Consider the following 13,801-nt stretch of genomic DNA (forward strand, 5'->3'; position numbering starts at 1 on the left):
CCGGACCAAACTCACATGCATAACCAACACTAGGATAATTTGCCTCCCCACACCCAAACTCGCAGTACTAAACAATAATGCTGTTTCACGCATTGCAATCTTAAGGCTAGGATAAAAAGTTTCATTCTGAAAACATAATTGAACCGCAACGTAACTGGTGGGTTCATTAATGAGCAGGAAAAGAAAGAGGACAGAGCAGGGAGAAGGAATGAAGTAAAAGAGATGGGAGTTGAGAACAGATGGAAGAAGGGAGTGGGAGAAAGAGATAAGGTCAGAGCAGAGGGTTGTGTTTAGGAAGGAGGAGGCAAAGAAAGCAATAGAGGGGGATGGGACAATGGGAAGGGGGACAGAATGATAAACGGAGAGAGGAAATGTGATAAAATTGTAATTAAAATGGAATGAGGTATTAGAGGTATTGGTGAGAGAGAAAATGTTAGCAAATACAAACTTGTTCAAACTTGTTTGAAAATGTAACCTCAATGGAATTTCAGTATGGGGAGGGGGATGAGGTGCATTGTTTACCTGAGGAATCCACACACACACACACACACACACACACACACACACACACACACACACACACACACACACACACACACACACACACACACACACACACACACACACACACACACACACACACACACACACAGCCTGAAGACAAAGTCTGTCAGCTAGCAATTAACCCTATCAACAACAACACAAGAACACAAGACTAGCCCTAACCCCACACAAACTACTCACCACACCCACACTACATTACACACACCCCAATGCCTGCTGCTTTCTGTGTGTGTCTCTGTTTCTTCCTGTGTTTTCATCTGCCTCGTGCTAGGCCTATTGTTTGGACTTAGGTGTGGGTGTTTTTGGGAATTACAGTCATTGAGTAAAGTAATAGCTCCACTAGATTAATCCACCCTGAAAAAAAAACTAATGTATATCTTGGGATACAAAATAGATTTTGATACAGGATTTTGGGTACAATAATAAAGCAAAGTTGACTCAATTTATGACTCAGCAGGAACTTGGTAGGTACTGCACAACTAAACATTTCATTCCCCCTCATTTCCTATTTCTGTCCTTCATTATGAGCTTATCCTGTCTCCCATCCAAATACAAATACAAACACACACAGTCAGGAGGGTATATTTATTGTGTGCAGCCATCAGACGGGTCTTACGGGTTATAACAGACAGACAGGTTGACTTCAAAAGACACCCAACTGTATAGAAACGTAGAGCAGACATTGTTGTAACTCTTCAAATTCTTTCTTTTATGAAATTGATATTTTGGAGATGTATTATGCATATTTAGGAGCATTATGACATTGCATGTATCATCCTCATATGTGCATATTTTTCCCTGTGCCAACAGTGCATCATTATTATAGTGAGAAATGATTAAGTAGAAACCCTACAAATATAAATTGTAATTTGAAAACAAACTCAAAGTAATCAGATCATCAGCCCCAAATGAATTGTCTGCATTTGTTTAGTAGAAAGGTCTTAGAATCACCTGGCTTGTCAAACTAAAAGTAAACCTTGAATGCAGTGTAGCCTCAATGCAATGTAGGTTTAATAGAGCAGCAGCTTTTTTTTGTGTCAATGTCCAGGAAGTGTGCGGAGTGTATACTTGGAGACTAGCGCCTCCCACAGGGGCTGAGGAGAAGCTACAGGCTCCTGCCCTCATAATATGATGTAAGACTCTATGATATTCAGATCAGAACACATCATAAGGCCAAAGGTGAACAAAATAATATAACAATATAAGGTGAATATAATGAGTAATTCTACCAATTCCCTCACAGCGTCTATCAAGCAAAAGACAGAAAGAATCCCTTGATCATCTTAAGGACCAAATACACTTGGCCACAGCAGAGGTCTCTAGCATCTGCTGTGTGTGCACATATTTTTGGCTGTAGTCTGTAGTGGATGGGAACCAATTCAAACATTATATCAACTCTTCACCATCGCCTTTAATCGGTCATGTTCGAGCCAGTCAGTGTATACGTCCACATAAGGTGTGGGGTGAAAGCACATGAGAAATAAAACAGCTATGGTATTTCTGCAGCAGCAATATTCAGATATGTGTTTATTGTGAGTATACAATAAAATAGTAACTATTAATATTTCTATACAGACATTGACATTGGTGGGTAAGTAATTACTCCACTGTGCAACGGATAAATAATTCTACTGTATGACAGTATTTGTTTCAGATCAGGGTGACCGTTCCTGTGGCTGAGATCACAGACACAGCTTTGTTTCCGCACATTCAGTCATACTCTGATTATGGCAATATGCTGATAATGGATAAACGTTCACAGAGCAGACATTCGCACCTATCATCATCATATGCATCAATGAGAGCTGTCTGCCATGTACCACCTACTGTCATCATATTCATCATTGAGAGCTGTAATATATATAGTAACACCTAAAGTGTACCAATGAGAGCTGTGTGTTTGGAATTGTCATGCAAGAAAGACGATTCTTTTCTCCATGCCATGGAGAACACTATAGTGCAGTGCGATACTATGTGGGAACAAACTTTGTTCAACTTTGTTGATATACTTTATGTAAAAGAGGTGACTATTAGTATGGCTTCTCCCACTTGCTGGAGTAGGCTACTAATTGGCTTTATTACAAGGTAGATGGATAAGACTGGATCTATGGATCCAGATTTGCAAATAGTAAAATCAACAGGAAGTCAAACTAACAGGAAATGTTATACTTGGAAGAATCTGCTTTGTTTGCATTTGTTTATGTGCTGAAAGAGCAACTTGGAGACCTGTTTCATCGTACAATGTAGCCTACACCAATGAGACAATGTTGGAATAACAAACAGCAACTATTGAAGATATCTCTCCAATACTTAACTATTGATATCAACAAAATATCTATCTCATGACATACAGTAAATACAGGCATAAGTAATTCAAATGTTCAGTAAGTCAAATGTTTGTCCTCATGGACATGAAGTATATTTATTTTATAAGAACATTTCTGAAACTACATTATAACAAACAACAAAGAGTATACTGTAGCCTATTCCGCTGGTTTCAAATTGAGCACCCCAGCGATAGCTTCATATATCAATTTGTGGATTTGAAATTTAACATATTTCTTTTGCTGTGGCGGCAATCTTTGTATGGAAGGTAATAGGCTTCTTAGAAACAGTTCATCCTCTGAGAAAGAAGGTGGAGCAGGCTGGGCATTCTTCTCCCTCTCACAAGCCTGGCCCTCTTCCTGGTCACTGTATGAAATGGAAACACCATATTTTATGAAACTAATGTATTAATAAATATTCGTAAGTATTGGAATAAAAATGTTATACAGTTTGTTTGCTGTATTGTTGGTTGTCTAGAGATGTTGAATGTTTACATGAATCACAAACAAGCCTTTTTCTGGATTATCCATTTGGCTTTTTTTAAACATACTGTGGTACTTTTAACTGTCAATAAAATATTCAATCATTTAAAAACCACCAACTTTTCTTCTGGGTTGAAGATGGGATCCTCGTTCACATCCACCACAGTCACAGTCACAGTGGCAGTAGCCGTGGGCAGCCTTGTGGCGAAGGGTGCCTCATTCTCAACAGCAACCAACAGTTTGTACTTGTTGTTCAACTCAAAGTCCAAGCCCTGGATAGGTAGGTGGAGAAAAGCAGAACACAACAAATATTTATTACCAGCAGCAACCACCGGTAACCCACTGGACTGGTTAACACACCATAACACTGAAATATCAGTTGTAGTGTACCATCAATGTATTAAGAGAAACTTAGTGTATCTGTTACAGTATGATTGGAAAACCAGTCAGATTGAAAAAGGAGTGCTTGTTTTCTTCGCGTTCACTTCCCGTGCTCCTCCGCGACGATAGATAGGCAACTCATTTTGAATTTCGATATATGAAATATATGTGCTATAAATGTGCATTTACTGTAGTAGTGTAAAATAATCTGCGATAACGTGATCAGAGCTAGTCAGAAACTATACTACTCATACTGTAATTGTCCTGTGATGATATTGTTATATCAAGCCTAGTTGACAGTAATGTTAACTATTTATTCAGTTAAGTGTTTAGTATTTATTTTGATGTGATCGATAACAACTAGGACTTCAAAGTCAAAACTCAGAACTAAGTGGTTAGCTTTCTACCTTAGCCGTCTTGATGATTCCTTCCTGTTTGTTAACGGGGGATGTTTCCACAGTGAACAGTCCAGTGGGGTCACCGTCAACAATCGTGAACTTTGCGTTCCAGGCTGGGGAACGGGGCTCGTCACCATCTGTCACAGTCATCTTAACAACCACAGCTCCAACTTCGCTTTCTGGGACAGTCGCCTCATACTAGGAGAGAGCACAGGCGTGAGAGAGTGTGAGTGAGTGTACATACTGTACAAATAGTAATCCACTAGCATATAGCATGCCACACATGTCAAGCAATGCTTTAAAACAGTTGCCATTTCATCAACCACTTTTCTGTTGCTAGAGTGCTCGTGTGTTGCTGAATCCATAGTGTTCCTAGACAGCAAATTTAAATGACAGCATGGGATCTTCTAATGTCAGCCTATCTTGTCCACTTGTGGCATTTCATATTTGGTGTATTTTATTTGCACAAGAGACTGAGAAACTCTGTCTTTATTATACACAAAGTATATTTTATTTTTGTTTTGAGATTTGATGTTTTTACTCATATTTAAAATGCAACTGTAATTACTGGGTAGCTAGCACTAAAGGTTTAAGAATTAAGGGAAGTTGAAGTATAGACTTTTGGAAACACCCACAGCAATTATACATATACAGCTTCTTGAAGTAACATAGGTGTGTACATTTACCACATACAATCCTAATTTTCAGGATAATATGGCTCCCTACAGAAAACCTTTAGCCTCAAAACATGTATTTATTTATGTCTCCTTGCCATCAACCATATTTGCACTTTACTTACCGTTGCCTTCTGAAAAACGGGAGTATTGTCGTTGATATCTGTGACTGTAAGGATAACTTTGGTTTTTCCGGTCAACCCGTCTCCCCTCATATCTGCTGCTTGTACGTCCAGAGTGTACTTTGGGAATAGCTGTTGGCAGACACACACACACACACACACACACACACACACACACACACACACACACACACACACACACACACACACACACACACACACACACACACACACACACACACACACACACACACACACACACACACACACACACACAGAGTTTAGCCTAGTTTTGCAAAAGCACACATTTCTTTTTTTCACCCTTTTGTATTTCCTCTGCTTACCAATTATGATATTAAGAGAGGTGGAGAAAACTCTGCTATCAATATCAATTGTTTAGGGCATTTATTTAACTGAATTAGTGATGGCCCAACTGTTTAATCAAGGGAATGATGCTTACCTCTCTGTCCAAACCACCTGCATTGACTTTGATGGCTCCACTGACTGGGTTGATCGCAAACAGTTTATCAGCAGGAGTCTTTGGCTCCTGATTTAGAATGACGTAGCGGACATCTGAATTGTCATTGCCTGGCGCATCTGCATCTATAGCATTCACTGTACACACCACAAAGCCTGCAGAAATAGACAAGGAGAGACAGACATTACAATGACCCTCACACTACAGCGTGACAGACAAACCAATGAAGCTGACAGCTACCAGCAGAACTCAAATGCTAGTTTATGAACTGGATGCAGTGAAAAACCAAACATGTCTTCATTATAAAATAACAAATGCATTTTATGTTATCTTACCAAGAGGTGAGGCCTCCGGGACTTGTCCCAGATAGGTGTCTTTGGTGAAAAGAGGTTTGTTATCATTCATGTCGATGACAATCACATTGATGTCCATTGGTTCCTCACCAAGCCTTCCTGAATTCTCCCACACAGCATGAACTTGGAGCTGCATAAACACACAAATTTGGAATATTAAAGGGTCTACACCATGAAAATCACTTTTTTCTTGGTTTTTTGTATTTTTTGGGGTCCCCAGTGTCTCTTGTACCCAAAAAAATGTTTTTTTTTAAATTCAGTCATTCCTTCTCATTTCATGGATTTCCAGAATGGGCGTGTCTGAACAGGCGATCTCAGAATGGAAATGTTATGTCACAAACATTAATGATGGCAAACGCAATGTTAAATGAAAAGTGCCCGAATCGCTCCGAAACTCCCCTAAGTGGGGGTCTACAAACAAATACTTCGGGCTTGGATTTTGGCTCCGCCCCCCGGAAGTGGGTGAAACAGGCACCTCAAACACTTGGTGGAATTGTTCAAAAATGTTCAAAGTGTTTTTTTTTCGATTTTGTATTTTTCTTAGATGCTTCTTTTTATGCAGAATCTTTCCATTTTTTATTTTTTTTTAAATATTTTTTTAAAATATGTTTTTTTATTAACAGACAGAATTGCTCAGTAGCCCCCCCCTGCCCAAGAGGACGTTTTGGTATTGCAGCTGAAAGTGCTGTATAAGCCAGAGACAATTGACTTGGGATGAGTATATCTGAGTGATGATTTAGGCTCAAACCTTTTGAAAAAAGGTTTGAGGGACATACACCATATGATATTAAATATCAAATATTTTTTTTAAATTCATGGTGTAGATCCTTTAAGACTTCAGAGCTGTAAATGCATAGCCTAATTGTAACCACCTAATTCCAGACAGCAAGTGGAAGATGAATTTTTATCGCTCTAAGAAACAAGTTAGACCATAATGATGCACAAATCCAAATTGGCAAAGCATTTAATCCCATGATGAGAAGAGAGAGTGTGCGATCCTCATCACACACACAGTGCCTACCGTGTAAAAGGGTTTTTTCTCTCTGTCCAAGGGTTGAGTAACAAACAACCAGCCAGTGCTTCTATCTACACTGAAAAGGCCAACAGGGGGCTGGTCTGCTCCTGGTCCAGTAATGCTATATAACATCGGCATCTCGTCACTGCCATCTGAACGAATCTGCAAAGAATAAAATAGAATAGAAACTTTAACATGTAAAAATGTACCAGTACACACAGACTATTTTGTTTAATGGATGGACATTAAATACTTCATATATTCTGTCCGGTTTTGCACCATCTGATTTCATTTCACAGTATTTTACAGCTGTACAGCACAGTGCCTCAGGTATGTGAGCTCAACAGTGGAAGAATTGACAGGAATGTTATCTTCATCCCTGACTGACTGACTGACTGACTGACTGAAATTGCAGATAACCAGCTACATCCTTCAGTAATTGCAAAGGAAACAAATATAGTTCTTCAACCATGCGAAGCATAACCTGATCTCACCTGGACCACTGTTTTGGGGAAGGGTCCACGGTCGTTCTCAGGATAATTGAGAGGAGGGATGACCCAGGCTCTTTTCTGTCTCCTCAGCCCTCTAGTGGACTTGGGGAAATGCAGGACAACCACACCAGGATTGGCAGCAGCAGCCTGGGGAAAAATACAGAGTAAAGTTCTGCTGTTTTAGAGGCATAATATTCTTTAAAAAGTCACAGATTTTATTTTATTTTATAAACATAGCGTTTGTGTTATCCAGTCACAGATTATTTGCTGTTGCATAGAATTTAAAAAATATATAAATATTTACCACTGTACATTATTATTCTGTCTAACGCACATTCTGTCGAGTGGGACTGATCACCCAAGATGCATTTAATGCCATCACTTGTGATTAATCTAATTATAGCTGCAGAGTGCAGACACTTTTGATTGCTTGATTGATTGAATACTTTATCAACAGTTTGCAAATAGTACAGTGGTACGATTATACAATGGTGCTGAAAGGATAACATAACTAGAAAAAGTGCTCCTCGGAGCACAGGTCTCCGCCAGGTTAGGTAAGTTATTGTGGCCTCCTGGTGGCGCTATAATAGGCCAATGTGAAAAGGGTGGCATTTCTTCCTCGGCCTAGTGGGAATGTGCGTGCACATTTTCGCGGAAATCGCACGCCACGTTCATGATTTCAGACATTTTGTTCAAAACGGACCAATCCTGCAAACTTTGGAAGTCAACCTTAGCCAATCAGGATGGAATATGAAATATCGGACAGATGCGTCTTGATCACATGACTATAGAGATACTGTGTACCGATGTGCGTGATGTTTGGATAAAATCTGAAGGATTAATATCCAAAAATGTGTTTGACATAAGTCGGCCTCCTGGTGGCGCTGTAAAAAGCAGATATGAAAAATGCAGTGCAGATGTTTTTCCTTGGCCTCTAGGGAGTAGGCGTGCAAAGTTTCATGCAGATCGGTGCAGTTATAGTTAAAAATGCAAATCGGCCTGTTATAGCGCCACCATGAGGCTGATGTGAAAAGTTTTAAGTGCCATTTCTTCCTCGGCCTAGTGGGAATGTGCGTGTGCTATTTTATGGAAATGGCAAGCTGCGTTCATGATTTGAGGCAGTTTGTTCAAAACGGACCAATCCTGCAAACTTTGGATGGTAACCTTAGCCAATGAGGATGGAATATGGGAAATCGGACAGATCAGGGTTGATCACATGACTATAGAGATACTGTGTACCGATTTGCATGAGGTTTGGTTAAAAACTGTAGGAGTAATGGGGAAAAATGGGTTTTGCACAAGTCGGCCTCCTGGTGGCGCTATGACAGGCCTTTGTGAAAAATTTGAGGTAGAGGTTCTGAATTGGCATCCAGGGAGTGTGTGTGCACAGTTTCGCAGCGACCGGACCAACGGTGCCTGAGATTTGGTGCTAACACACAGACAGGACACACGGACGGACGGACGGACGGACACACGGACACACGGACACACGGACGGACGGACAGGGGCGAAAACATACTCTATCGCCATGCCTTTCGGCCTGGCGGAGACAAAAAGCCCAGAGGGCTTATTTCCATTGTGGTCCTGTGTATTCCATTCTGTTAAGCTTAGACATTAATAGGACCAGTTAATAGGACCAGGTAATCAGATTTTTAATATGTGGGAAGGGATCCATCTTTTACCAAGAATCTGCTGTTGAAAAATATTTTTTCAGTGTAGTTCTGCAGCTTATCCATCTATAAAAGGGTCCGTCGGTGTGACTCTCTGTCTGTGTCTGGAGCAAATCTCGCAAACCACAAGACTGATCAGCGCCAAATTACCGCCACTAATCTTTTTCAAAATTTTTCCCCTATTTTTGTAAGAAATAGGCCCCACCCACAATTTAGTTAATCTAATTACAGGCAAACGATATGGAGGATGAAAACCCTGTCTGACGTGACGGTCATTGTCACATGAAGCACAAGAGCATTTGCGGGCATAAAAGGGACACAGACACAAACAGGTACAATGGGTAGTTATTGGGTACTCTGACAACAGGTGTTGCATAACCAGGTGGGGAATGCTTTCCCAACTTGCACAACGTACTCTGGCAATGGGTACAATCATCATCAAACACGCTCCCACCCAGGACTGGCTTGTAGCCTACTCTTGTTTCCTAAAATGAACTTTGCTCTTAGACAGACAGCTTATTTTTTTTAACCTTTGTGCCAGACGTGGAACAAATAGTGGGAAAAAACATGCCAATGTACCCTGCTGCCATTGAGGGTATTTCAGAACATGATTTTTATACCTAACTGCAATTGTTTTCGTTGTGAGTGGCTCTCCTTTAATGAGATCCTTAAGTTTACATATGAATAAAGGTTAAATGAAAAAAATGTCAATGTTACCTTTCTACTACTATTGTATTCACTGAGTGAGGTGCTAGGAAAGACCATGGGGTCAACAAAATCAGTATGGCTCATCCAGCAACCTAGCCTGGTAAACCCCCCTCCCTCCGGAAATCTTATTTGCATTTGATTTCACGATGGAAATGAGTTTTCCGGAGAGAAAACCACTCACCATAGCTGAGTGGTTAGTGAGCCCGCCTAGGGAGCCAGAGGCCCTGGTTGCCCCAGGTTCGAATCCAGGCCAGGTCAGCACATGTGTCGATGAAATGATATCTGTCCTTGAGCAAGACTCTTAACCCCTAATTGCTCACAGGTTCTCATTGTAAACAAGACCGCAAGGACTTAACTGAACGACCTGTTAAAAAAAGGATTATCCTTATCCTAACCTTTCACCACCACTGTCAAGACCAGGAGTCCTGGACCTGTCCAGGACCAGCGCAATACATACAGTGATTATACTTGCATATTGTTTTTATTAGCGTTTTTCAGTTTTGTAGTCGTGTTGTTGTTAACTTGGTTCCCCCGCGATTTTTCCCAGAGGAAATCTCGCCTGCCCTAAACGTAATTCCTGGGAACGCCACTGGTTTACCCCATAGATCTATGGTTTACCCAGGCTACCAGTATGCCCATTGTGTGCAAAGAGTACATGTTAGCCTGAAGGTGGTGCTAGAGGCAACATCATGATCCACTGCACTCAGTAAGTGTCTCTCACACACTCACTCATACATACTCACACTCAACACACACACACACACACACACACACACACACACACACACACACACACACACACACACACACACGTGCACAGTACACAGACACGCTCCCACGCGCACCATTAGCATAGTAGTATTCTCAATCTCAAGCACGGTTGCTGCATTGATTAATGCGGTTTTCTCATTGCCTTTGTGATAAATAAGTCTACATTATGTATGTATTATTATAGCAAAAACCTGTGTTCATACTTCAGCAATTACAAAGGAAACAAATACTTCTTGAAGTACTTATTCAACCATGCCAGCCAGGTATAACCTGATCTCACCTGGACCATTGGTTTGGGGAAGGGTCCACGGTCGTTCTCAGGATATTGGGTAGGAGGGATGATCCAGGCTCTTTTCTGTCTCCTCAGGCCTCTAGTGGACTTGGGGAAATGCTGGACAAGCACATCAGGATTGACTGCAGCCTGGGAAAATACAGAGAGTGAAGTTCAGCTGTTTTAGAGGAATACAAGAACGCTTGCCCCAAAACACGCTCACCCCGGGCCCGGGTCAAATCCGACGACCTCGGAACAGTCCCCACGCTCGGGCCGTCCGTAGCTTTTCTTTCAACTCACACTCACCGTGTTATCATAGTCATCATTTTCCAGGATGCCTTGGGTCCATACTGTTAATGTGCACACACACAAGCACAGCAGTAATAGCAGCCTCATCTTCCACTGTCGGATGATATTCCTCTTTTCACAAACGTATCATTCCTCCCTCTTTGACCACAGAACAGAGTTGGGTGCGTTCGGAAATGCGCACCGGGAGCGCACACACGTATTAGTTTGTATGGGCCAGTGCGCTCACCGCTTAGTGCTATTTATCCGAACGCTTATAGCTACAGGCTCCTCCCTCTTTGGGGTTCCTCCCATGAGGCAATGATCAATAGGTTTTTCAGGGACAGTTTAAAGATTTAAACAGACCTGAATTACAGCATTACATTTCGTAATCCCTGAACTTTGTTTTCGTATCTGTGCACTTTGTGTGTGTGTGTGTGTGTGTGTGTGTGTGTGTGTGTGTGTGTGTGTGTGTGTGTGTGTGTGGGGGGGGGGATGTTTACACCAGGAATCTAATGGAAAGGTCACTGACATGGTACAACCATTCTTTATTGGTGAAAACACACAAATATCAAATTCTGGCTTATATTTAGGCATAATATAACTTTCTTAAATAATCAAAACACAATTTCACTGATCAGTATCATCCATCTCATCATCAAACTCCACCTCATCCTCTTCCCTCTCATCATCATCATCACTGATGACACCAGCAGCCAACAGGTCAATGAGAGATAGGAGCAGAATTGGCCCACAAGACCAGACAGGCTCCAAAATCCCTCCTTCTGTCTTCTGCCACCCCTGACCATCATCATAGGATTTAGGCCTCCAAAAGATTGGCTCAGCTGCTCGATTGTAACAGGTCACTCAATAGTTCACCCACTGGATGCTGGGGATGAGTGTGTCCTGGCATGGGGGCAAGCGAGCTGGTCCACGCCTCAGCCTCTACTGCGCCTTGATGGAATCAAGACCACTCTTGATTCCATCAAGGGCACAGTAGAGGCTGAGGCGTGGACTTTCGGAGAAATTCATAGTGCAAGGTCCAGCCACTGCAGGAAACCCCAGGACTTTAAGTTATTTTTGGTCAATGAGGAAAATAAGCGACAGCTCTGCCAGTTGATGCTCAAGGTCTGGGGGAGTAAGGAGGCAGCATCCCGGCTGGCAAAATGTGAAACAGCTGCTCTTATCGTGGAAGGAACAGCTCATAAACTTGTGGCATTAGATTAAGAAGTGAGTTGATTGATCAATACCTATATAACTTTGGTGAGTTCTTGTGTTAGCAGATTTGCCAAGAATGATTGTCGATGTTGATGACGACATCAACCTGCTCATCTACCTTGACACTGGCACAGGCAGGCACCGTCAGCTGGTAAATGTCACGGAGCTAGCAACCTCTCTTGGGCAGCCATACTGTTTGGGTACCATGTATTCAGTGGTCAGGGCTGTACTAGTTCCTTCAAGGGCAAGGTGGCACCACTCAAAAAGCTCCAGAAGAACCCCAAATTTCAAAAGGCTTTCAGGTTGGTGTATGATCGTCCTAACAATATTTAATGATGATGATGATAAGAGGGAAGAGGTTGAGATGGATGATACTGATCAGTGAAATTATGTTTTGATTATTTAAGAAAGTTATGCCTAAATATAAGCCAGAATTTGATATTTGTGTGTTTCTTAGTTTCTACTTTGTATTTGAAATTGGTAATCTAAAAGCATGTTTTCATGTCAATAAGGCTCCTTTGAATTGAATTAAAGGAGAATTCCGGACAAATTAAGTGTTATCTTTGATGTCTCGTTACTCACCTACCGATTTGAAAAGTAGCGTTCTTTTTTTTCATATATTCCCCTGTCGTCATTTTTTAAACACCCTCCGTTGTTATAATGGGAGCCGCTGGGTTAGTGAAGTTCGTCTATTATAACCGACGCAAAGTTGTTTTTTTCACTACTAGTATTCATAGTAGAGTCTCATGATAGTCAAACATGCGCTGAAAATTCCTGCGAGCCTGCCGTTAATGGCGAACGATTTAACACTGGTTGCTTGTTTCTTCCAGAACCTGGCAACTCGTGTTGCCAGAATCTGGAAACAAGCAACCAGTGTTAAATCGTTCGCCATTGACGGCAGCCTCGCAGATAGTTTCAACGCATGTTTGACTATCATGAGACTCTACTATGAATACTAGTAGTGAAAAAAACAACTTTGCGTCGGTTATAATAGACGAACTTCACTAACCCAGCGGCTCCCATTATAACAACGGAGGGTGTTTAAAAAATGACGACAGGGGAATATATGAAAAAAAAGAACGCTACTTTTCACATCGGTAGGTGAGTAACGAGACATCAAAGATAACACTTAATTTGTCCGGAATTCTCCTTTAAGACAGAGAGAGGTTGGCATGATGGGGCAGTGATTGGTGTGATTAACTGTGTTTACTTGTGTGCTTTACATTTAAAGTAACTTGTGTGTTAGTGAATGCACCTCGCGCATCTATGTCATGTAGTATTCCTGTGTGTGTGAGATGAGTCCTGCCAATTGAAGCCATGAGAATGAACTACATGGTGCTCAGACACACACACGAGCACATACACATGCACGCATGTGCGCGCACACACACTGGCATCTGAAAATAGCCGATCTACAAGCTCTCAATGCGTCGCATCCGATGCATACATTTGAAAACTTGTGAAACGGGACATTCTGCATAATGAGTACTTTCTACTTTTGGTACTTCAAGTACATTTTGATACCAATACATTTGGAATTCCTGACTTTTACTTGCACATAGCACTTTTGATACTTAAACTTAAGTAAAAAATTA

General features: G+C 41.4%; 1 protein-coding gene across 2 annotated transcripts in view; it reads right to left on the minus strand.

Moving 5' to 3' along the window:
• cdh31 (cadherin 31) overlaps positions 1 to 11,114 on the minus strand; it is a 45,086-nt gene extending 33,972 nt beyond the window's left edge. The window contains exons 1-6 of one of the 2 annotated variants that reach the window (XM_080449918.1): positions 11,010 to 11,114; positions 10,713 to 10,853; positions 7,287 to 7,430; positions 6,799 to 6,954; positions 5,760 to 5,907; positions 5,407 to 5,579 (exon numbers count right to left, since the gene is read on the minus strand). In XM_080449918.1, coding sequence (XP_080306044.1) covers positions 5,407 to 5,579; positions 5,760 to 5,907; positions 6,799 to 6,954; positions 7,287 to 7,430; positions 10,713 to 10,853; positions 11,010 to 11,099 — 852 coding nt within the window. In that variant the 5' untranslated portion in view covers positions 11,100 to 11,114. The remainder of the gene's footprint in view (positions 1 to 5,406; positions 5,580 to 5,759; positions 5,908 to 6,798; positions 6,955 to 7,286; positions 7,431 to 10,712; positions 10,854 to 11,009) is intronic. The other variant, XM_080449917.1, reaches the window with a different exon arrangement.
• Positions 11,115 to 13,801: the final 2,687 nt, after the last annotated feature.

The sequence above is a fragment of the Gymnoscopelus braueri genome (assembly GCF_963280865.1).
Source record: "Gymnoscopelus braueri genome assembly, chromosome: 14".
Taxonomy (NCBI): Eukaryota; Metazoa; Chordata; class Actinopteri; order Myctophiformes; family Myctophidae; genus Gymnoscopelus; species Gymnoscopelus braueri.